Source organism: Lampetra planeri, chromosome 28 (assembly GCF_965212315.1).
Source record: "Lampetra planeri chromosome 28, kcLamPlan1.2.h2, whole genome shotgun sequence".
Taxonomy (NCBI): Eukaryota; Metazoa; Chordata; class Hyperoartia; order Petromyzontiformes; family Petromyzontidae; genus Lampetra; species Lampetra planeri.
In genome coordinates, this window is record NC_136134.1 from 5,235,367 (window position 1) to 5,261,679 (window position 26,313).

Consider the following 26,313-nt stretch of genomic DNA (forward strand, 5'->3'; position numbering starts at 1 on the left):
GTTAGCATGCTGGCGAGTTCTATTCATGGATGCCATCTTTTGGATATTTAAACCAAAGGCACTGATCACCCAATGTACACTAAAATAATCCACGGATATTTGTTTTACATTCACATAGCTCCCTCTAGTGGAGTTCCCTTCTGCTAGCAGTGGTGTGAGCAAGCGATTGCAGGGCTGCACTCGTGGATAAAATCAGTGGCAAGTGATATCTGAACCAATCCTGGGCCCCCTTCTCTACGGCTGCTAGACATTTCCACGTGATAAGCCACTTCGTTGAGCTATCATTTGTGGCCAGGTCGCTTCAGAAAAAGACCTTTATAGTTCAGAGGGACTTACCTGGTAAAATAAAAAAAAATAGTTTAGTTTAGTTTTCAACAACCGGCACTGACCAGCGTGGCATATTGACCGATTAACATTGCGTTTTGAGTGTTGGTTAAAGTGCATATTGAAACTCACGGGACGATAAGCTCCTGCAGGTTGTTAAGGATCTGCTTCCCCACCATGATGATGAACAGCTGTTGAGCCAGCTCGATCAGGCAGCCGCCTTGGGGACACTGAACACAGCATCGCCTCACTATGACTCTTCAAAACATTTATGAGTTTCGATATATAATCGTGGCTAAATGATTTACCGTGATGTAGATCAGTTGCAATGTTTACTATATATACCAAACATTTCACCATGATGTTGACGGGTCTGAACATTTATTACACTCGCTAAAATGCTTCACCATGAAGTTAATGAGATGTAATTTTTTAAATCACAGTCATTATTCAGTTAACGTTCTGCTGGGTTGTAGAGTAGTAGAGTTTATAATTAACAGTTGCAGAAGTGGCTCAGAGGTCAGAATGCAGAGCTGGCACCACTCAGAAACTGGATTCATTGGGTTGAGCACAACATAAGTATCATGATAAATTTGGTTTTGCCTGAATTTAGCTGAATTTCAGCTCCCAGAATTAAATGGCAGTTTGACTGTCATGTGATGAACATTACTGTCAGTGGCAGAGAAGGTGGAAAAGTGCTGCTCCCTACTGTATAGAAGAAATGTCACTTGAAGGGAACTCAGAGGCAGATCTGTAATATATGCTTACGTGAGCTGTTCTCGAACACAATTGGCTACACTGCTCTGCGAGAGATCTAAACGGATTCGTGACATGTCTGTTATTATATGTTATCAATCGATGAATCAAGGTCACTTAATTAACAAGGTGATAGTGCAGAGAGTGGGGGACCAATGTTTGACTTGCGTTTTCATTTCGAGTTCCAAAAAGGGATCCGTAGTTTCCTGGATACCCATTGAACCTGGAAAACAAAACACGCACCACGACAACAACTAGATGAATCAGTATCCATCACAAATGCAATGTGCATGCCAGAATCGTTAAACGTCGGAACAGTGCTCATGGATGCCATCTTTTGGATGATATTTAAACCAAGGGCCCCGATCACCTTAATGCACATTAAAAGAATCCACGGATATTTGTTTTACATTCACATAGCTCCCTCTAGTGGAGTTCCCTTCTGCTAGCAGTGGTGTGAGCAAGCGAATGCAGGGCTGCGCACATTTACCGAGATCTAATCTCATAAAGTATGTATGTTGAACTTCTTTCGCAACGTACGTAGCCAACCGTGCTAACGGAGATGCGGGAAATAGGAACAGTTTGCTGCTAGCTATCATAGAGCGGGGCCGTGGCGCTACACTTATATGCGGTGAGTACAATGCAATGTCTTAAAAAAACAGCGGCGCTATGCATCTCCAAATAAAATGAACGCGAACCGCTTGTGCGTTCCGAGATTCAGGAGGTGAATGGGACCCACCCTGCAACTTGCAGGACATCTTGGAGCGTGAAAGGGTTAATCTGACTATGCCCAGAGGGTCACGGATTGGACGCAAAAGTTATAGCATGGCACTTACTTGCCCTTGAAGAAGCCCACGTACACAGGCGAGGAGTAGAAATTGACCAGCTGGAAGATGAACACCTTGACGGTTAAAGCGTTCTCGTGCTCCGACTGTGTCCGGTGCATTTCTGATCAAAACACCAAAGCAAGTTTAAGTCGATTCCGTTTAACCGATTGTTTTTTTTTATTTAGTCGTAACTTTTTTGCCACTCCACCGCCCCCCTCCTGTGAAGGTATCCCTGGATTGTGTGAGAAGTTGAGATTGTGGTCTGGGGATGTTGAGACTTAATTGGGCGAATTTCTCTGTTGTGGTAACTTCTTTGTTATTTGTGCCTTTTGTTTTGGTGCAATTTCTTTATTAGTTTTTTTTCATTTGCTTGGTAGTTAGCTATATTTAGGAGTTGGACCTTATACATAATGAATGAACAACATTGTGGGATGCAATTAACACGAATGACGATAGCAATCGTCGTCTGCAACAAACGTGCTGAAAAAACAACGAGAGGTTACGGATTGTGTTGCCTTTTTCTTTGTCATGAAGCGTGCAATGAAATAAACGTGGCGAACACAATTTGTGAGTACGTTGCATTCATTGACACACTTGGAGAAACTGTGCATAACGACCAAATCACCAGGCGTACGCGCCGATCTTGGCAGCTAAGCAGTGGTTTAGCCTGGATAGTGCTCGGATGGGCGACCAGCATGCACACCGGCTTGCAATGGACGGCTGCAGGGGCTGTCCTACGTTGTCGGTCAGCTAAGGGTAGTACAACAAAATCCATTGTTGTAATGTACCTCTCTGCTCCATTATCTATGCTCCTCACGTTCACTAACCCGTACTGACCTGTGTGGTGAAGTATGGTCAAATAACCCCCACTTTCTGCAAGGCATGGGGATGCCCTCATCCAGCAGCAGATTAACAAATGGCTATACGTGTATATGTACATACTTTTCGTATGCAATATATCAAATATGCAGTGTATGGATGAGGTCGGCAATTGCTGCTAGATACATTGTGGATTATACCAAACACATACCCCATCTGGTGAGATAGTCTGCCATGGTCGTGTACAAGCGCGACATGATCACGATCAGCACGAGGAACATCAAGGTGCCAGTCATGTTCGCGATATTCGTCGCCTGAAAACATCAGAAACCACAATTACTTTCCCAAACCTCACCAAAATAGGCTATTAATCACGCACCTCTACTGTTATGCCAATCAATTAACTGTAGTTTACCAATAATACGTGTACTGGGTGGACTGTGACTGGGTGGATATAATAAACTTCCAATGCTGTTTTAACCGACGCTCCGGACAGTATAATCAAACTGGTAAACTATGATTTGTAGTCCAATCTACGAACCATTACACAATAGTTTAACACGTAGGCTTTTCGTGACCAATATCATCCACAATATAGGTATTTTGGATACCCTTTGTCATTTATATGCATTCATTAATCCCACCCCCCCCCCCCCCTCATCGCTCAAGAAGTGCTCACAAGTGATGCCTCACATCTACCCCTCTATTTAGGAAACGAAACATGAGAATTTCTCCACAAATCTGGCTGTCACCTGATGAAGCTAGTCGTAATTACTGGCGAAACGTCGTACTTAGATTGTAAATTTCGTGACATTGTTCTTCAACACACCGGTGATGCTGTACTAGTAACGAATTGGCATGTTCTGCTTACGTGACAAACCTGACAAAATGGGTGTGTCGGGTGGTGGCGGGTGTTAATGACATTTATATTTTTACTCGATCTAACCCAAAAAACCTGAAATTATGCATTACACAATAGCAGAAATAACAAAATAATAGCTAACATAAAAACAAATACTTTATCCATGTTGGGCTATGAATTCGCATTAAATAGATCCACCACATTGGTTCTAAACAATATTTACTTAATGTTAGTAAAATCTGACTGATCAAAATCAAATTGGCCAAATGTCCCAATTCAGGAACCGACAGAAAAATCATATTCTTTGGGTCTTTCGGTAAAGTCACGGAGATAGGTTCAAAGAAAATAACAAAATAACAAAAAACCACGACGTTTCAATCGCAACACAAGTGGTCGTCTTTTTTCTGATGACGACCGCTTGTGTTGCGATCAAAACGTCGTAGTTTTTTGTTATTTTCTTTGAACCTATCTACGTGACTTTACCGAAAAACCCAAAGAGAATACGAATTCCTGCAGTCACGAAAGCTTTAAGTCAAGAAAAATAATGTTAAAACTCAGTGAGATGTTCCTGGGTAATTCAATAACACTATTATACATCAATACACCACACTTACTGTTGAATGACCCTGTGCCTGACAAGGAATCAAGCTCCACTGTTTGTAAAACTACCCAAGTACCAGCTCTGTAGGAGGGAGCTACAATTGAGCTGCTGTATTGTGGGAGAACGTAATTACCTGCGTCGCGAGGAACCAATTGCCAGTCTTGAAGATTGAAATGCTTAGAAGGGCTTCGTACAGTATCACAGTGACCAGGAATATTAGAACCACGGAGATCTACAAAAACACAACATATTGACATAAAACGTCACAAATATTTGGCCTAAACTTAACACGGTAAATATCGGCAGGATTTAAAGCATGAATCGGACTCACATTTATGTCATCATCATCATCACTACATGCTAACTGCAGCCATTCCACCCACATGTAAACATTGCCACGATTCATGCGGGTGTCAACATATTGCAGCTTCATTATTTTACAAATTCCGATGTACAGGTAGTCCGCTACTTACGATGGAGATGCGTTACGACGACCCCATCGTAAGTCGAAAATATCGTAAGTCGAAGATGGGCTAGCCGACCAAGGATTCTTAAAGAATGGTGATAATTTAGCAAAACAAAGCAATTTACAGTACCGTACTGTATAAACTATATACTGTATGTATTTATTAATTACAATACTGTATTGCACAGTAAAATGTAAAGTAAAAAACAAGGTAAATTCTTAGCCTACCTATATGAACTGCAATTTACTAGAAAGTTTTTTTCAAGAAACAATCCTATCTGCATCACACAAGGCGGGAGGATGCGTACATCCCGGCAGCGTCCCAACGTACAGCATCGTACCTCGTACGCTGCTGCGTTTGCCTGCCACGCGAAATTTTAAATATTTTACAATTGTATCGCTATCGCCATCGTAAGATCGAAATATCGTAAGTCGGACCATCGTAACTCGGGGAATATCTGTATTTGTTATACCCTCAGAGGTTAATAATTAATATCGGATTTCTGATTTTCTCGTGTGCAAGGGTGATACTATCGTTGATTATGTGAAACGACTGCCATCTGGTGGAAAAATCTGAAAAAATATTGCACGTGTCAGACGTGCCATGTCACTAATCACAATGCAATGATGTTTACACAATTATCAAGTTTCGTTATAATAAAAAAATATTAGTACATTTGGAATTCACACCACGCTTACACTGCAAGGTTATCATAAAGGCACTGTTTCACATACATAGCCTGCAGTAGTTTCATAGTAGGGGAAAATATTACTATGTGAAAGCCCAATTGAGTAATTTGAAGGTTATTTTTCAACTTTGTAAAAATGGGATCGTGACGTCAGCACACAAAGGCTTACACTCTTCGAATGACGTCACGGGATCTTTTACGTCCACTGTGGAGCAGACGACGCATATTTTACAGTTACAGCATCTTAAGTATCAACCAGGGCAGCCTGCTATAATGGAACCACCCTAACACCCTCAAAACCAGGTTAACATTCAAAGACACAAGAACACTATGAAGGAAATCACTCTGAAAAGTCACAACGATTCGTAGCTGCTCAAATAGGTCAAACGTACGAACGGCATTTACCATCAGGAAGAGGACGATTGATCCGGTGACAGTCCTTGGAGTGCGATCGTTTTCGGAGAAGTACGGTTCCTTTTCTCCCGTGATGGGGTTCTCCCGAATGAGGGGGGCTAGCGCAGCATACTCTGGCCGGGGCCGCTCCTGCAAGACACAGCACAAGCGAGAAGCAACGCGAGTGACCATCACACTACACACACACACACTTCAGGGAAGATGTACACCGAGGGTTTCATGTCATATTGCCTACGTCTGCATTAGGGCTCCCGCTTCGAAACAGCCTGCAAACTGCAACCAGCTTAGTGGCACTAATTGGGTGCTAGGGATAAATATATTTGATTTGGAAATCCTGTGTTTATATTTTAGAGAGCTCAGTCACTTCTGATACTGCACAGGCCTCTTGCAGTGACAAAACACTCGCCTCTTCGTGCACCAGCGTGCATCCCCAGTGGTACGTGAGGCAGGAGCTCTTCCTCTTCCAGTATTCCAAGAAGCTCACAGACCAGAGGGAGATGAAGATGCTGTAGAAAATCGTTCCTGGGTAGTCGAATATGTGGCCCATCTGCGGAAGGGACGACACGGAGCACTGCATTATCATCAGCGGCATTTTAATATTACGATTTGTCACCGACTTTGTGGACACTTGCTTGCTAAAAGATTGCATTCACATTTTACGCACTTTAATAATATTGTTGATACATAAATTAAACACGTAACTTTTGGTAATATCAATTGTTTTGCAAAAGTGTTCCAATTAATCAGATATGACAGTTTGCAATACAACTTTTCATACAGAACTCTGAAAATAAACACCACTGGCTCAATAGCCTACTTTTAGACTGCGACATACAAAACAATAACAACTCAACATGGTAGCATTTTGAAATTCTTGGAAGGATAAAAGTAAAATGTGTTCACTCGTTCACTGACAAAATGGTCACCTTAGCCATGTTGCAGGTGTTTGACAGGTTCCACACTTTGCAGGTGTCACAGAGAGGGCACATCTGGTAATGGCTGCCATTTTCACAGATTTCTTTTCTGTGGGAAACAAAAAGGCATAATTGGATATATATGAGGTGTTATTTGCATGATGGGATTTATTCAATTTTCAAATCAATTTATCCACAAAGGCTATATAATCGAGTGAATGGCCATATACATGAAACAAAATACACATCTAAAATATGTGTGCATGTTGATACATTCAATTATTCACCTTATTTACACAATATTTAAGATAAAATATAATCGAAAAAAGTATATACTTGACCATCGTTTAAAATGTGTGAATCACAACTGGTCCTAATTTATAAAAATGTATTTGATAGGAGCACAATTCAAGGCATATACAGTATCCTTTCACAATTGAGTCTACATTGACCTTAAAAAAGGGTATATTTTCATGAAAATAACATCAAGCAAATGTCACGATGCTTATTACCAGTGAAATTAAGTGGCATTGCACCCCCATGTGCTGAGAGATGGAAACTCACGACATGCCTTGGCAAAGCATCGTCTTACAAAGCATGTGTGCCCTTGAGCCAGATGTCATCAGTTAGCTTGCGTTTTAGAAAAATTGTGTTTTCTAAAGCTCTCCAAAGAACCACAGTTGTGCTGAATTAAATATATCATATACAGGTAGTCTTCTACTTATGATGGAGATGCGTTACGACGACCCCAACGTAAGTCGAAAACATCGTAAGTCGAAGATGGCCTAGCCTACCCAGGAGTCTTAAAGAATGGTGATAATTTAGAAAAACAGAGCAATTTACAGTACCGTACTGTATAAACTATATGCTGTATGTACTTATTAATTACAATACTGTATTGCACAGTAAAATGTAAAGTAAAAAACAAGGTAAATTCTTAGCCTACCTATAAGAACTGCAATTTAATAGAATTTTTTTTCAGGAAACAATCCTATCTGCTATAAAAACTTTTAACATGCATTGAACGTATCGTATCGTGGTAACCCTAAAATGAAATCGCTAAAGCTACGTATCATACATGCATTGAACTATCGTAACGTATCATATTGTACTGTACGCTGCTGCATTTGCCTGCCGCGCGAAATTTAAAATATTTTACAATTTTGTCGTATCGCTATCGCCATCGTAAGATCGAAATAACGGAAGTCGGACCATTGTAACTCGGGGACTATCTGTACAGCCAGTCTTGAAACACAATGTGATGATATGGCAAGTGTACAAGTTATACGCTTCATTTGTCTCATAATTTACAATGGTCTGTCAATCCACTGCTGGATGAAGGCATCCTCACACCACATTCATTATATTACGCTAGTCAGATTACACTCAGCACCAGGGACGTGCGGTCAGGGGAGGCAGAGCCTCACATATCATACTCCAATGAAAATAGCTGTTACGAAAAGAAAAAAAGAATAATCAAATAAATAAATATTAGATTTTTCCACTGATCTGTGTTATAAATGTAATTTCTGTACGCTTCCAATCATTTTTATAGTCAAAAATCGCCAAATTTGCGGAGCTCCGCTGCAAATACAGGAAGAGACGAGAGGTGAGGCAGCGACGAGCTCAGCCTCCCCTCTGATTGCGCAACCCCTCAGTAACTGGATGGAGCGCGGGCAATAATCGCGCGCCTGTTACTATCTCAGTATGTCACCAATGTAATGTTTGTAGACCCCTTAATTTCATGTCCTCGCCTTCCATACTCCAGGTAACTTATTTCACGTATGTGTATAAAGATATTTAGGCTCGCTGGTAGCGTCATGAAACTGCAATGAAAAAACACCAGGGGAGGCAGCTATCACATCTGCCTCACTGAGGACAGCGTGTCTAAAACGCCCCCTTCAGTTAGGCCACGCCCCCTCAGCGAGGCCACGCCCCCGCAGTGAGGCCACGCCCCTCCTTGAGGACATGCCCCCTCTGCGAGGACACGCTCCCTCCGTGAGGCCACGCCCCCTCCGTGAGGACACGCCCCCCTCAGTGTGTGAATCTGGCTCTTGACACGAGCCAGTGCCTCCCCAGCCATTGACCTCACCGCACGTCACTGCTCAGCACTGATGTTAGCCGTGGCTGGGAATCGAACTCGGTTACCTGGGTTCATGGCGCAGTGTGCTACCCACCGTTCCACTGCTCTGCCCCGTGATCTTTGACGAAATGAAAAAGACTTACATTGTGCTGTCATTGTGAAGCGTCAACCATCCCACGAAAAACACAACTAGTCCCACCAAGGCAGGCGGGAGAAGCCAGCAGGTGTAGAATCCTAGTACAAATAAATGACATCAAATCTTGAGTGCATTTGGTATTTGCAACATTCTTGTAGCGTGAAGCTATCACAGGGGCACAATGTTTGACACAATCAGTAACAAGTAAACCCGTAAAAACAAAGTTTTTCACTATAAATCCTTTATATGTGTGGCGGCTAGAGTCTTCTCGTCCTCTGGCTTGAGATGGCTGCCACCTATGGGTCAGATGATTGTCTGCAAGTATTAAGCAATTGGTAATTAAATATTTAATTTGTTTTCCCTAAACAGTGTAAAATTTTGGAAACATTTTTTCATGAAAATTTATTGTCACACACAACGAGTCTGTGTGGAAAATGTCAGCTCGATTGGATCACGGGAAGTGGGTTAATAAACGAGCGAAAGATTTGCACGGTCCTAAGCAAGCAAGCGAACTTAATATAAAGGATTTAAAAATATATTCGCCTGTGGAGGACGCGGGGATCGATCCCGCGACCTTTGGCATGGGAAGCGAGGGCGCTACCAACTGCGCTACTCCGCCACGGCCTGTGGAGGGGTTACGCTCTGGGCTCTTACACTCTGACGTTCAGCCAAAGCCATGAATGCGTTCTATTTGAATATATGTAAAATAAAAATTTTTTGCCTAAAAAGTGTAAAATTTTGGGAATTTTTTTTCACGAACAATAATTGTCTGGCACACCGAGTCTGTGTGGAAAATGTCAGCTCGATTGGATCACGGGAAGTGGGTTAAAAAACGACCGAAAGATTTGCACGGTCCTAAGCAAGCAAGCGAACTTAATATAAAGGATTTAAAAATATATTCGCCTGTGGAGGACGCGGGGATCGATCCCGCGACCTTTGGCATGGGAAGCGAGGGCGCTACCAACTGCGCTACTCCGCCACGGCCTGTGGAGGGGTTACGCTCTGGGCTCCTACACTATGACGTTCAGCCAAAGCCATGAATGAGTTGTATTTGAATAAATGTTAAATAAATTTTTTTTGCCTAAAAAGTGTAAAAAAAATTTAAAAATTTTTAACGAACATTAATTGTCTCGCACAACGAGTGTGTGGAAAATGTCAGCTCGATTGGATCACGGGAAGTGGGTTAAAAAACGAGCGAAAGATTTGCACGGTCCTAAGCAAGCAAGCAAGCACGCAAGCAAGCAAGCAAGCACGCGAACTTAATATAAAGGATTTAAAAATGTCTACGGCACAGCAAAGCGCACTTCATGCATCTGCGTGGGCTTTCGTGATTGTACTGTATGGCTCTGATTTGTTTATTGGTTGTACTTCCAGTCGTTTGGCCGAATGTCTGATAATTTGCTCAATGTGCTGGGCACATTCTAAATAACCTCTTCCTGCAGAAGCTCCCAGCAGCTGAAGCAGCATGTCAGAGATCGGGCCGAACAACACGTGGTAAAATCAGCGTGCCTCCTTGTGAAATGGAAAGAAGTCAAAGTGTTCCTTCTTTATGCGTGCTATATTAAAACAGGCTTTCATGACAAGGTGCATCCTTTAAAGTATAATGTTTGCTTAAAATTGCATTCCAGTTGTCTCTCGCAATGAGCAGTGTGTCAAGTAAAAGAACAGCCCCCTGAAGAAGACAGCATTTAAACTATTTCTGAATTTACTTCATTTTGATAGGCGCCTTATTCAAACCAGGCGGTCAACCTTTTTTCGCGCATGGTAAACAGATATTCTTTATGCTCAAATAAAGTGGCGAAAAAATCTCAGAATGTGAGTTATTGCATAGCCACTTGGCTGCAACTACCAACTTAAAATACCACCCAACTCAGTTTAACCATTGGTTGCTGCCTGGATTCAAATCGAGGATCTCATGTTCGGTTAGCTTGGTGCTTTGACTGGGAAGGTGATATCACATGGGAAGATGATATCACAGGAATACTTCTGCAATCCTATTAAATGTTTTTTTATCCACTACTAAGCTACCTCGCTAGATCACAAATGGAAATACTCAGGGAACAACCAGGACAGTGACATGGCCGAGTGATAGCGCGCGTTCCGCTGGTTGCCGAAGTTCGCGATTCAAGCCCAGTGGTTGCCCCGGTTATTACTGCGGGGTTGTCAACTATAGAATACACGATGCCGGCTTCACAGTGGACGTTAAATATCCTGTCACGTTATTTAAACGGAGGCCGTGTGTGCTAGCATCATGATGCAAATTTGATCAATTACTATTGAGTGAATCCAATTAATCAATTTGAATAGGCCACACAGCAACATCTCCCCCTATTTGGCAGACTCATGCCCACTTGCAGGCCGGCGCTGCATTCACCTTGCATTAGCTGCCACGGAAGTCTCCTGGCTAGAATGCGGTAGGGACACTGGAATGGTTGAGACGAGATGTTGAGGCACTTAAGCAAGGGCCCTGTGCATGCAAATCGTGATACCGAAGACGCCTTACCGAGCCAGGCGAAGTAGAAGGCGATTTTCTCCCCGAAGTATTCGCGGATGTGGTCCAGGGGCTGGTACTTGAACCAACAGCCCCAGCGGGCCCAGTATTTGTAGAGCACCTGGCGGCGAGTCATCTGTTCCGGGGCCAAGCCCAGGTACGTCCCATCGTAGCTTCCCTATGCAGCCAAACACAATAATAATAATCACGTCATGTATCTATACGGCCAACCACTGCTCAGTCTCGAGACTCTCTTTAAGAAAGTCTTCTGTAGAGATGCATGTAAATTCCATTTGTAGGAGCGTTTAATATGCGGAAAGAAACTAGGGTAACCCGAGCATTACCGCATGATCGAGAAAAGCCTCTGTAAGGTGGTATCACAGAAATACTTATGTTATTCCTTCAAATGTTTTTATTGTCATTTGAAGGGACTTCAAATGCACCTTGCTGTAGAGATGTTCATCCCATTACAGCTGCAAATATAATTAACTGAAAAAAAGTTTAAGTGTGCATGTATATGTGAGTGTATAGTGCCATATAGTAGGGATACCGCACACATGTTCACGGAACCTGACATTTGACCAAATGTAGTGAATGACCTCTTTAACATTTTCTTTGATTAAAAATAAAGTACTTTGTTAGTCGGATCACTTGAAATGATAGTAATTCTCCATGAAGACTCAATAATATTAAGACCAGTGCCATAATATCACAAGTAGGAATACTTTTAAACAATTGGTTTATCTGGGGTTGATGCAGTGAGCAAACCACGTCGAACCTCGTGCAAAGGGAAGGCTGCAGAGAAGATATGGTCCCTCAACATCCGATCAAGGCCGACCTCGGCCTTCTTCCGCTTCCCATATGGCGTTGTGTTTAAGATCTCTTTGACCTGCCAACAGAGCGCACCATGACTGGACATGCAGCAACACCCAGCAGTTATATACAGAACAAGGCAGCCAAGTCTCAAGTGTTGTACCACATAGTAGTCTACTCTGGAGCTACCAGATTTCTGAGAGGCTCAACTGGAAACAAGGTGAGCCGACAGCTCCTGCCTCAGTCAGCTCCGCCTACTTTTACATAACCACACCCACTCAATCACTAGAACCGGCCGCACGGCGAGTGAATTGGCTCCCTCTGATGCTGGCGCTGCCTACCACTCATAGGCCCTGCCGACTATTCAGGTAGCTCCACCGCTTGCCCGTATCAGGAGTCGAGCATGAGGCCATAAAAATGTTAAACCAGAGAAAAATCCCAAGTTTCACAAATTCTTCAGAAGGGCATTCTGAAACCAGGATTGTCGTGGCCAAACCAGGTTGTTTGGTAGATTTTACTGTACGTGGGCCTCACTAAAGGCAGGGGATTTTAAAACGGCAGGTGCAGACAAAGGGGCGATTGTTCATAAAATCTTCTCTTACTTTCATGTTTAATCCAATTGCAGTGCACAGCACTTAAAACGCCTCTAACTTTATGAGCAGCCAACCCACTTGACAAATATACTTTGTCTGCTGGAACAGATGCATAATGCATTGAATTACACTGTGTAACAACTTTTAGTAAGTGTTATTTCCTACTTGCTTATGCCTCAAAAGTACAGAAAATGGCTATTATTCCCCAAAAACTTTGCTTTTTTGACCAGGACAGTGATAGTTTTAAATTTACCCATTTACAATGAGAAAACGGGCGAATGTGTTTTTTCGTTCATATAAAGTCAGAAAAAAACATATGAATCAAAATTAATATGTATTTATACTACATTAATACAAAAATTACTACAAAAGATTGACAAGTGAGTCGATGGAAACATCACAACCAGTTAATGACTTAAACTGATTGATGACGTCCTTCCAATGTGTTCGTGAGCATAAGGCAGATTTGAAACACGGGAGGACCAACACTTCAGCCGTGGCTGATCATTGTTTTAATGCGGTGGGCTCACCCGAAATAGATTTTTCTAAGACGAAGGTACTTTGCAAGCCCACTGGCTATCAACAAAGATTCGTTCATTAAGCCATCCAGATATACAGACACAGACACAATTCCAACCGAGAGGATGGGTACAAACTCAGCAATCATTGGAAGGACGTCATCAACCAGTTTAAGTCATAACTGGCTGTGATCTTTCCATCTTGTCACCTGTCGATGTTAGTTTTATTTTAATAAAGATGGAACAAGCAATTACAGTCCCTGCGGTGTCGCCCCTGCGTTGGGCGTACTACAAGTTGTTAATTTCTCCACGGCTCATGCGTCTACCGTTTTCTTGCTCTCCGATCTCACATTGACGTAACCATCTCCGCTTGTGCTGGCCTCAGGGCACTTGTACCCCGCCCACTTCGTTCTGATACCAGGACGCTTGGGCTACGCCCATTTTAAACCTTTAAAACAGCTTGCCTTTAGTGACTTTCCCCCCCCTTTACCCATCTGATGACGATCGCTTGTGTTGCGATCGAAACGTAGTAGTTTATTTTTTATTTTTACCTAAGTGACTTTACCGAAAGACCCAAAGAATATGAATTCCTGCAGTCACGAAAGCTTCAAGTCGAGATTTACTCTCTCACACATTAGTGATGGGTGAAAAAAAATGTATTTTTGTAGGATGGTACAGAGGGGAAAAGAGAGCCATGAAGTTCGTGATCCCAAGAATGTGGCGGGAACCCACTGACCACTCAAGCAACTGCTACTTCTGCATGGTGGACCCTTTAAACGTCGGACTGGCAAGAATGGATCTGCTATCACGTATCCGGATCTTCCTTCATCCATCGCCCCGGTGCCACACTGCCATGAGCTCCCCGTACCCACTCCTCCGGAGAGAGAGCAGCCGTCTTTAGAAGAGAGCAGCAAGTCAGAGAGCGAGGAAGACGTTGTCGATCCAGATGACAATTTCAGGTGGAGATGAGGAGAGAAACCCATACTATCCCAACCAAAAAGACCTCAACGACTTGATCAGAGATCTTGGTCTCAACAAGTCCAATGCCGAGCTTTTGACATCTAGGCTCAAGCAGTGGAACTTGTTTGATGAAAGTGTGCAAGTCGCAGATGAGAGGAAGCGTCACCAACCTTTTGCAGCTTCTTCACCTGTCAAGATGGGTTCTGCTTCTGCCACAATGTGACCAGTCTGTTCGAGGCAATCGGAATCGCCTGTAACTAGAATGAGTGACGTCTCTTCATTGACAGCTCATCCAGGAGCCTCAAAGCCGTGCTGCTCCATAATGGTAACAAGTAGCCGTCTCTTCCCCTGGCTCACTCAGGGCACCTCAAAGACGCCTTGAAGTATGACGACTATGGCTGAAAGGTCATCGGAGACTTCAAAATGGTGGCATTCCTGATGGGTCTCCAAGGCAGTTTTGCCAAGTTTCCCTGCTATTTTTGCCTTTGAGACAGCAGGGACAGCAAGGCACACTACCACAGGTGAGACTGGCCACAGCGGACAGAGTTCTCTGTGGGGAGGAACAACGTCAAGTGGGAGCCACTGGTGGACCCCCGGAAAGGTGCTGATGCCATCACTGCACATCAAATTGGGCCTTATGAAACAATTTGTCAGAGCTGTAGATAAGGAGTCGGCAGGCTTCAAGTACCTTCAAGACTTCTTCCCTAAGCTGTCTGAGGCAAAGGTCAAAGCCGGTGTCTTCGTCGGACCACAGATAAAGAAGATCCTGGAGTGCAATGAATTCCCCAATAAGCTCACTAGTAAGGAGAAAGCGGTTTGGAACAGTTTTGTCACAGTGGTTCATGGCTTCCTGGGCAATCACAAGGTCCAAAACTATTTGGAGCTGGTTGAGACTCTGGTGAAGAACTACAACACAATGGGCTGTAGGATGTCCCTCAAAGTCCATATTCTTGATGCTCATCTTGATAAATGCAAGGAGAACATGGGAGCATACTCGGAGAAGCAAGGCGAGCGCTTTCACTAGGATATACTGGACTTTGAACGCAGCTACCAAGGACAGTATAACGAAAACATGATGGGAGACTACATTTGGGGGCTGATTCGTGAAAGTGATTTATAGTATAATCGTAAATCTCGAAAAACTACTCACTTCTAAATCTTTTGTAGTCATGTTTGTATTACTTTAGTATAAATACATGTTAATTTTGATTCATATATTGTTTTTTTTCTGACTTTATGTGAACAAAAAGACACAAATTCGCCTGTTTTCTCATTGAAAAAAAGCTACATTTCAAAATATCAACGTCCTGGTCACAAAAGCAAAGTTTGTGGTTAATAACAGCCATTTTTTATACTTTTTAGGCATAAGCAATTAGGAAATAACAAAAATTGTGTTACATAATGTTATTGAATAGAGTAAAAGCTGGATTTGAGGACACTCCTTGGGAGCAAGGACAGCTATATGCCTATTTACAAAGTCGCGTGTTCGTATTAAAAGTTGCCTTTCACCTTCCCCCCAGGAGCGTGATATAAGCATGTGTCGCTTATATCACAACTGTGCTTATATATGGCGAGCTTTAATTACCTTCCATTGTATACTCTATATACTGTAGAAAAAACATATTTAACAACACCTTTCAGGATGTGATATAAACATCAGAATATTGTATTTTCCAGATGTGCATGGAACACATCAACCAATGTATTCTTCAGTGTGGTCAATGTGATATGCATTAGCAATTACAGAACACTTGCTTAACACTTACGATGACATGCCGCTGAGTATTGGAGAAGAATGTTTCTGGGCGGTCACTGCCAAGGAACCTAAATCAAACAAATGTGTGTTATAAACATGAATTAGCACGGTTGGCTACGTACCTCCAATTAGCATGTTTGGCTACGTATGCTGTGAAAGAAGTTCAAAATACATACATGCATGCGGCCATCACAAAACAAATCATATTATTAAAAGAACCAAATTAATGTTAAGTCACTGCGACAAATGTCATGTAGCAGGGGGTAAAGTGCTCAGAGCACATTGTTTGCAGCCGCAGGGCTGTCGGATAAAATCTCTATATCCCTCCAGGGTTGATAGAGAACCAGTTTGTGGGAATGGTTGTCATACAAGGCAATTCATGCCAGCCACAGGAATATGGAATTTACACAACTGGCTCATTGCTGTAAACAGATGAAAATTGGTCTGTGGTCTTTGGAGCAGGAAGCCATTTTGCAGAATTCATATTAGAGGTTTTTTGGGTTAGATCGAGTAAATATATAAATGTGTCGTTAAAACCCGCCACCACTCGACACAGTAAGGGTTGTCATGTAAACAGAACGTGGCCAGTTCGTCACTAGTACAGCAGACCGGTGTGTTGGAGAGCCAAGCCACAACATTTACAATCTGAGTACAACGTTTCGCCAGTAATTACAACTAGATTCATCAGGCAAAAGCCAGATTTGTGGAGAAGTCCATCTGTTTCGTTCCTTATATAGAGGCGTAGATGTGTTGACCACGTACATTATGCATGTGCATTATGCGAGCCCTTTGAACTTGTCCTTCCTGTCTATTGTGTTTATTAAAATAGCCCTGCCAACGTTAATCCATATTGAAGTACACTGCCCTTTGTAGGCATGCATTTAAATAATGTATTATTTGATGAATTGCTTCCACGCAGCACTAAGGCGGTAGCTATCCGAACGGTTAAAGTTATTTTCATTTCTTTCAATTTCAATAGATTCTCTAATTAGTCTTGGCCAGTAGTAGCTAGTTTTGCACGAAACTTCAACATTATCAAAATCAATTGAGAGTCCTTGTTGGCACGTGCTTTCTGCTACTGCTGACAGTTGTATTTGAGATAATTTAATATTTCTCTGATGTTATTCTAGTCTCGTGCTGATCATTCGTCCTGTTTGCCCAACATAACATTTACCACATGTGCAGTTAATCCTGTACACACCTTCTGTTGATAGCTTCGGTAATACATGTTTTGTACCAGATATTAATTTGTTTTTTATGTACCGTGCCAAATCTGACTCGGATGGTTTGTTTTTCCAAATATCTGGCTAGTTTATCAGTTACTCCCGCAATGTACGGTATTTCGATCGATTTAATTACTTGGGCAGTTTCAATGCTCTTGTTATTTGATTTGGTTTTGCTATTCAATGCCCTGTTGATGTGTGCATCACTGTAACTGTTCATTTGCAACGCTTCTTTAACATGTTGAATTTCACTTTTCAGACTGTCACCATCTGACACTTTCTTAACTCGATGAATGAGCGTCTTGATAAGAGCAGATTTCTGTGCGGGGTGATGGTGTGACTCTGCATTCAGATTGGTGTCGGTATGCTTTTCTTTCGGTAAACATTGTGTTATATTACAATTTCTACCCCGTCCGAGCAGAATATCCAGAAATGGTAGAGTTCTGTCAGCTTCCACTTCCATGGTGAACTGGATGGATGGGTTTTGCAAGTTGAGATGATTTAGAAATGCGTTCAGTGTATCTTTGCCGTGTGGCCAGACCACCAATGTACCAATGTGTCATCCACATATCTCCGATAGCGAATTTGTACATGGAAGATTTTGAAACAAAAGCAATAGCTTCAAGGACACTAAAATCATCTGTTTGGTTTAGATATGTGGATGCCACATTGGTGGTCTTCCAACAATCACTAGCAATTCATTGTTGATCAGTGTTTTAATACGTCCCATGCAAACCAGATATGCATACCGCTTTGTACAGTTTTTTGATATGCATTTCGGCACTATATAAACCCCAGTTGTAATGTACACAACATATGCACGTTACAGTAATGGAAGAGTTGACTACCGATCGAGTTTGGACTTGCGGAAGAAGCAGCTGTAGTATTCTTGGGGCTGCCGCGGAAGATCTGCATGCATGATGTTTGGGAGATGCAGGAACTTTAACAGCCTCTCCGAAAAGTGCGTCTTGGTCATTGGATGGATCTGCAAGTACATGAAAAAAATGAGGCTACAGTCAACTTCCAATTGTTTGTGTCTGTGTTCAGATCAACTCGGCCTTACAGGGGTTGTTATCCTTCCCCCGCACCTCCAATTAGCACGGTTGGCTAAGTATGTTGCGAAAGAAATTCAACAGGCATCTTCTCCGCATTGCGGATTTTACCCTTCTTGTGATTTTTTTTAGAAATGTATTGGTTTATTCTAAGCTATTTCTTACTCGTCGTAGGTTAGTGGCTCGGTGCCCACGTGACTACAAACACGTCGAGCAAGTAAACCAATGACTTTAGGAAACAATTCAAAGATGACAAGTTCGATATCTTCTTATGATCTTGTTACTGTATGTAATCAAATCTGATTGTTGGCATTAGCCAAGCTAGTGTGGAAGTAGGGACTCCACATATATGGCTTCATGGAGTAGACTATGCAGCAGAGGATTGGCGACTACACTGTGCTGATGAGTCCGAATGCTGCTGTTATTTTGGTGACCTAAAACGAGAGGACCACAATGCACTTTTTCTGAAAATGCTGATGGTGCATAGGCTCAATGGCTGTGTGCTTTGTTTGAGGCTATGTATGTTGCCAGAGAGGAATGCTTACTTGCAGTGGCATTCTGAGGTTGATCTCCTCTGCGTAGCGTTGCAGTACTTCCCACGGTGCATGAAGCTTCAGATAATGGATGTTAATCTTCTCCCCTTGCATGATGTCCTGCAATGTATTATATATTACACACATGCAGAGGCTGATGGATGGTTTACTTTTGTCACATACTGTACTTAATTTACTGTATATCCCCCCCTTGAAATACAGCATGCCCATTAAGTTACCATGCACGATTAAATAATTATAATTAGAAAGCGGTTTAAACTGTGTGGTTGTGTGAATGATAAAGTAACTTAACACGCTAAGTTTTCGACAACCAATATTCTCATTTCATCATTTATTTTTGGGTTAGGCCACAAAGCGATATGGCCAAATTAATGACAAATACGTGGCCTAACCCACAAAAATATGTATGAATCATGAAAGATAAAACTGCTTTCCAAAAATAATAAAAATACGAGTGATCTTCAGCAGAATGTGACAATGACAGCCGGGATGTTGCCCAACACCTGGGAGTCTCTCCCAAGTCTCGATATGATGTTCGTCGCTAACACCACTGCAGACGTGTGGAGATTTAGAGGGGTGAGACTTTGATGATAAAATATTTATGCGATAGAGTGCGTGTGTGCGTATGGTTTTAAAGACCTTCCTCAAACTGTGCCATGTCCTTTCTCAAAGACGTTGGCGATTATGGCCATCCATGAAGTACTAGCCATGATATGACTCAAGCATTTTGCATTAAATACTTCCAGTTCAATCAAATTGTTCAATTCGCTTATGTACCTAATTCACAGTCTTCCCCAGCTTCTTGAACCTGTAATTCTCCCAGCCAAAACATTATATTGTCTCGTTTGCTCATGACATGTCCATGACATCTAACTTGACTTTCTCTAATTATTCTTATTTTATTTTGTACCTGCTATCCGTAAGCCGTGTATGTTACTTGTCTTGTCTGTCCATGACGTTGTTAAGATCCGTCTTAAAAATCGCATGTCTGTTGCTTCTAGTTTACCAATTTTAATTATATATGTAGACACCCAGAATAATTTGTGCATTTCTCTTAAAAGTATTAACTTGCCTTTTAAACTTAAGTTTGAAGATAACCATTTTTATAGTACTGTATAAAATAAATCTCTCTAATTTGTAATGTGGTGAACACGTGCGAGAAATCAACTACATGGGCTGACTGCATTCCAATTTGCAATAATGTATGATGTACAAGGGTCTTTTATTTCAACCTCTACCACCAGATGAAGCTAACACGATTATACTATCATAATCAATACACAGCAATGCGTACATTGCCCCAGTAATTGCTTACGACACGTGTGAGGAATTTTTACATAAAAAAATGATGAATCTGTAAGTGGTTATTGCATGGTGGGCAGCAGAGGGTACTGCATACAAATTCATTATTTTTCGATTTAAAGCTTTCGTGACTGCAGGGATTCATCTTCTTGGTTCTTTCGGTAAAGTCACGTAGAATGGAAGTAATAAAATAATCAAAATAAAACATAATAAAATAATTCTCACGACGTTTCGGCCACAACGCAAGCAGCCGTCCTCAGGTGAAGAATAGGTCTGTCGAGAAGACAGACTCAGGTGAAGAACAGGTCTGTCGAGAAGACAGAGTCTGTCTTCTCGACAGACCTGTTCTTCACCTGAGGACGGCTGCTTGCGTTGTGGCCGAAACGTCGTGAGAATTATTTTATTATGTTTTATTTTTATTATTTTATTATTTCCATTCTACGTGACTTTACCGAAAGAACCAAGAAGATAGAATAGTACCTGTCAAATAAGAAGGTACAAATATGTGTAGTTAAATCTTTTTTACATGGTTAATAACATATTTCCAATGATTACTCAGTTTGTACCCATCATCACGGTTCAACCGGTTCTACCGTGATGATGGGTACAAACTGAGTAATCATTGGAAATATGTTATTAACCATGTAAAAAACATTTAACTACACATATTTGTACCTTCTTATTTGACAGGTACGATTCTACTTTACCGAGTGTTTAACAGCGCTGCTATTTGTATTTTTAGTTGTCAGCCAACAATCGGCCGCATCTCCAAGCTCCGCCCCCCCCCCACTGTTCCATTCACATTCAGATAAGCCCCTCCCCCTCTCCCACTTAACTTGTATTTAAGAGCTTGCCTCTTGGATTTTTTAATCCTTTATATTAAGTTCACTTGCTTGCTTGCACGCTTACGACCGTGCAAATCTTTCGGTCGTGTTTTAACCAACTTCCCGTGATCCAATCGAGCTGACATTTTCCACACAGACTCGTTGTGCGTGATAATTAATGTTCGTGAAATTTTTTTTCCAAAATTTTACACTTTTTAGGACAAAAATATATTTAATTACCAATTGCTTAATGGTGCAATGCAATCATTTGACCCATAGGTGGCAGCCATCTCAAGCCAGAGGACGAGAGGACTCTAGCCGCCACGCATATAAAGGATTTATAGTAAAAAACTTTGTTTTTACGGGTTATACTTGTTTCCTCACTTGATACAGTAAATTTAGCTGTGACGGTCCCACCTGATGACGGAGATTTGTGTTGCCTCCGAAACGTCGTGATTTATTATTTTATTTCTATAATCATTTTTATTTTTACCTACTGTACTTATATGTTCCACTATCTATGCTCCCCACCGTCACCAACCCGCACTGCCCAGCGTGGCGAATAATGGTCAAGTAATCCGTACAATCAGCATGGCATGGCGAGGCCTTCATCCAGCAGTGAATTTCCAAAGGGCTACACATGTTACATTACGAGTAACTGCACGGACACAATGCATTATGTGAGCCAGTTTCCAATCCAGTGTGCATCCCGTCTGCTAGCTGTCACACGAGTCAAGTCTAGTAACATTCCAGTTCGCCGGATGCTGTGACAGAGGATACCTCCTCTATTAGCAGTCCGATTTTGCTCAGGTTCGTGAGGAAGATCTTGCGGAGGCTGTCGTGCTCGTCGATGGATTGTGGAGGCACGGTCTCCTCGTTTTCCATCTCCTGATACGTGTTCTTGGTCTTCAGGAGCTTCTTGTTGCCTTCCATGACATCCTCCCAAACCAGCATGAAATCTGGGAGGCACGAAAGTCAAATTCCAGGCTTGATTTTGAGAATTTTTCAACATTTTATTTTGTTACCATCATTATACTCTTATATAAGCGCACAACTTTATCTGTGATGAACGCTGCACTCTGTCGTTTTCATGCAAGGGGCGCTGCAAATCTACGTGCCCCCTTCATGAACGACGGAGGCGCAGGGACAGACGTTCGATCACGTTGGAATCGATATGCAGACGGCGGTCTTCTCGCACGGCCAGCAGCTCTATGTCGCCTTATCTCGATCCCGCAATCCCAAACAGGTGAAAGTCTGCATCGAACAGAACCCCCCAGCAAGGCCATCTACTTAACGACGAGAGAAAATTCACACGAAATGTCGTTTTCAATGAAGTCTTCCAGATGTAAAATTATATAAGTTTTTAATGAAGAAATAAAGTTATCTAATTCAAAACATAATACAATTCAAAGATGTTTTATTTAAAAACTTCAAAACGGAGCATCGGGTGAATGCGTCGTTCGTGTGAATTTTTTTTACTTTCCTGGCCGAAGGCCGTAAATGGTTGTGAGGAGTGCCAGAGGCACCCCCGAACACATTATTTTATTGTGAACAGAAGAGGTAGCACTTTATAGATACTGTTTGTAGCTTGATATGCATTTTCCAGAATTGCAGCAGAAATATGACAATTTCTTATATCAGCGTTTGAGCTGATTTTACATTTATAAAAATTGCAGTGAACATTTAAATTTACAAGGCTTGCAATGGCAATATGCCTCACTCAATACACCCTTGGGCATGGGTTGATTATAGATCATTAGTTGCTTCGTTAATTCCCTGTAGACATGTCCAATTCTAATAAATTGAAAGAATTTAACTTTTAACCCATGCAAACTGGATGAGTGGCAATTGTGTGAACACGTTAGACTGTCTTCCTGGTGTCAAAATTCAAGAACACCATTTGCATTGAGATTTCCCCCTGCTACACTATATGCATCAACTGTTAAAAGCAATTTCTCACCGATTCTTGTTTTGCCATCTCGAAAAAAACAGCCTGTTCCAAGTGAGCCCGGAGTTGGGGGATTGGAAGGTGTCCTGTCCTCCTGAGACACACAAATCACATCGCACCAGCCACGCTAATTTAAAGTGTACATGTACAGCTCTTTGTCAAATCACTGCAGCATGAAGGCCCACCCACACCCAGCAGGTCGTGGATGGTATTTGACCGTACTGCACCACGCTGGTCAGTGTGGTTTGGTGAAAGAGGAGAGCATATAAGTGAAAGCATAGAAGAAGAGTACAACAATTGATCATGCTGTATTGCCCACCACATAACTACGCAGCCTATAACAACCTAATATGCATGATGGTCACGTGTCCGAACACTATTGAGGCTTACACCGGCTTAGCTTTTGAGATATGAGATCGGGTGAATCATGGTTCATTTGGTAATCTGTAAAGTCGATCATAGTATTTTGATTACAGTAAACCGACTGCACATATTAACAAGTTCTGAATTGTGCCAATAAGCTGATAGCATAACTGGGTTCACTATTGGTTAAAACACAAAATATATTGCCATTGTGGTGTAGAAAAGTCACGATGGTAAACTGAACATCAAAAATGCATAGCTCAAACTATACATGACCAATGTTTGGAGGCAGTCAGTCAACATTTAATTCAAAACATTTAAATATCGTGCTGAAGAGTGAAATCGAGGATATTTTAACAGACATTGATTGCAGTTGCATTTCATTAATAGCAAACACAGAATGGGAAAAATCAGTGGTAGAGTATATTATTTGATATTTAACAGTCAATGAACAGATAATAGTCTCGTGTATGATGGTCTCATATTGAGGGTATATGCGACACTGCAACCATCGCCTTGCTGGGTGTGGTTCTGCCTATGGCAGACCATGCCATGACAATGACAAAGTGGAATATTACCTCTAAATGATTACCCAATATAATTCATCACGAGTCTGATGAATGGTCGGTGTATAATTGTGAAAAGTACAATTACTTTTGTCTAGCCAGCATATTTTCTTGGTGAAATTAAATGCATAACCTGCAGCACACCTAATAAGAGTGCAGAATAGTGCATTTAATATATTGCAGAATAGATTACACTACTTTATACACTACAGTATACTCTATACCCTGCAGCGCAATATAGTCAATAACATTATACATAAACACAGTACTATAACAAATAATGCAGTAATATGGTCTACAATATTTAGATACAATAATAATGTACAATCCTTTGTCAATCCACTGCTGGATGACGGCCTCCCCCCACATCACACAGACCATGGGGATTGCTTCAACATAGTGGTCAGTGCTGGTTGGTAAAGGGCAAAGTCAGGCATCACTGGCCACTGATGTTATCCGTGCTTGGGAATCGAACCCAGACCACCCAGATCACTGCATAGTGCGCTGAGCAGCGCAATACTACTCCCCATAAATACATATACAGGAGTGAAACTAAACTATGAGTCTGTGGAGTATAAAGCAATGTCACACATTAAGAAAGATTACAGCCTATAAAGGTCAAATGAAAATGTAAAATATCAGGATGGGTGATGACTGTATATGGGCCATTTTACACAGCACAAGCATTCCTGGAATGTCAATCGAACATATCATCTTAACATCTATAGCATAGTTTTGTTGATAAGCGATCATATTTCACAAACGTTCCGAACTTAACTAGGTGGTGCAGTAGTTAACTCACCGGGCTATGAATCTGGTAAGCTAAGTTTGATTCCTGGCCATGGTTAACATCAGTGGCAAGTGATATCTGAATTGGCCCTGGGCCTCTCCTTCACCAACCCGCTCTGACCAGCAAAGTTAAGAATGGTCAATTATCCCCCAATGACTTAATCAATCAGTGGATTTACAAAGGGCTGTAACCATGCCTTCAATTAAGATGATCTCTTTGAGATAGATATTCATGCAGTTAAGAAGCAAATACGATTCACGATCCAAATGCTGTAAGAGGATAATAAGGATTTTAATTATTTAATTGCTCTTAAGGGTCTTAAAAAGAAAAAAAACAGATTAATGAAGCATATACAACTCTGACTGAATAAGTTACTTTATGAATTGTTGCACTGCAATAACTACAGATTATGCTGCAGTGTTGTTAATTTAGTTTTTATAATGGAATTTAATTTTTGCAAAGTACAAAAACCAACAGGTTATTAGAGTACTACATTCATTATTAATAGACATAAATCTCTAATTTCTGCAAAATATGAACGGAAAAATACACCACACTATGTCCATCTGCTATATTGGTGATTTAGCGTAACAAAAAATGTGAATATAAGCGACTGGAGTCGGTTATAAAAAATACAAAATGCATCCAAGTCTTCAAACATACACAACACATTTCAACTCACAGTTACAGCTCTGTAGCCCATACATGCATCCTTTGTTTAAATAAAAAAAAACCTTACCGATTAAATTTACAGACTGGAAATTATTTACCTAACCTACAACGGACACCTTACTACAGTTCACAAAGAGCGTTACCTGGAAGAGACGGGCAATGTGGAAATTGGAGGAAAACGATGTCCTCATTGTGGATCCCGGTCTCGGCAGCTACGCGTGGCTATTTCTGTGCTACTGAGACTGCGTGGAGCAACACTGCTAGGGAGCTGAGATGATGATGAGCATGAGACGAGAAGCCACCGCTGCCCGACTGCGAAAGAGAATTCGGCTGTGCACCACGCCTGGTTTCATCTGCTGCTGGTATGCGGATCTCGGGACAGCCCACCACTGTGCAATGCAGGACTCGAAAGTGGCACACGCTGCTTTAATTTTGGCTGGCTTGCTGGCCATGTGCCATGGCACAAGCCTTGACGCATACAGTGCTAAGGCGGAGTGTGCTGCAATGCAAGGGCGTTGCCTTTACATTTGCAGAAGGCTGCATGCACCACGGTGGCTTGCGTTGCTGGTGTACATGTCGCACGTGCACCCACTTCTCACACAAATTACATGATCGTCAGCCAGGTATGGTGGTTGGTGACACACGCCTTGATGCATTTAGGTTTGCATGTCGTGGAATTTTTTGTATGATGGGGGAATTAATTGGCGTGCACGTGTGTTGTAGTAGAGACAGGAAATGTATCCTTTATTTAAACCGGGAGATCTGTGCAAAAAGAGTTGTAAAGCTCGTCCGATTCCTCCAGGATAAATATTCTGATTCTGAAATGAAGGCCTGTTGGGAGACTTGATTCATTGCCACTAATGCAAAGGTAATCTGGGTTAGTATATCAAGTCATTCATAATAAATACTATGTAACATGTTATATATTTATGTTACAGTTAGTTGTATTTATGTTACTCGTAATGAATCAATTCACGGCGTTGTTGTGGTGTCATGG

The 26,313-nt window shown here is 41.8% G+C and overlaps 1 protein-coding gene across 1 annotated transcript in view; it reads right to left on the bottom strand.

Moving 5' to 3' along the window:
• The window catches only part of LOC144728348 (anoctamin-7-like), a 43,528-nt gene extending 17,708 nt beyond the window's left edge, over positions 1 to 25,820 (bottom strand). Inside the window, exons 1-17 of the mRNA XM_078607725.1 lie at positions 25,460 to 25,820; positions 22,938 to 23,019; positions 21,758 to 21,936; positions 18,843 to 18,950; positions 18,094 to 18,230; positions 16,033 to 16,090; positions 12,161 to 12,271; positions 11,395 to 11,560; positions 8,899 to 8,989; positions 6,685 to 6,781; positions 6,165 to 6,305; positions 5,750 to 5,887; positions 4,323 to 4,421; positions 2,938 to 3,040; positions 1,917 to 2,028; positions 1,249 to 1,303; positions 457 to 554 (exon numbers count right to left, since the gene is read on the bottom strand). Coding sequence (XP_078463851.1) covers positions 457 to 554; positions 1,249 to 1,303; positions 1,917 to 2,028; positions 2,938 to 3,040; positions 4,323 to 4,421; positions 5,750 to 5,887; positions 6,165 to 6,305; positions 6,685 to 6,781; positions 8,899 to 8,989; positions 11,395 to 11,560; positions 12,161 to 12,271; positions 16,033 to 16,090; positions 18,094 to 18,230; positions 18,843 to 18,950; positions 21,758 to 21,936; positions 22,938 to 23,019; positions 25,460 to 25,507 — 1,823 coding nt within the window. The 5' untranslated portion in view covers positions 25,508 to 25,820. The remainder of the gene's footprint in view (positions 1 to 456; positions 555 to 1,248; positions 1,304 to 1,916; positions 2,029 to 2,937; positions 3,041 to 4,322; positions 4,422 to 5,749; positions 5,888 to 6,164; positions 6,306 to 6,684; positions 6,782 to 8,898; positions 8,990 to 11,394; positions 11,561 to 12,160; positions 12,272 to 16,032; positions 16,091 to 18,093; positions 18,231 to 18,842; positions 18,951 to 21,757; positions 21,937 to 22,937; positions 23,020 to 25,459) is intronic.
• Positions 25,821 to 26,313: the final 493 nt, after the last annotated feature.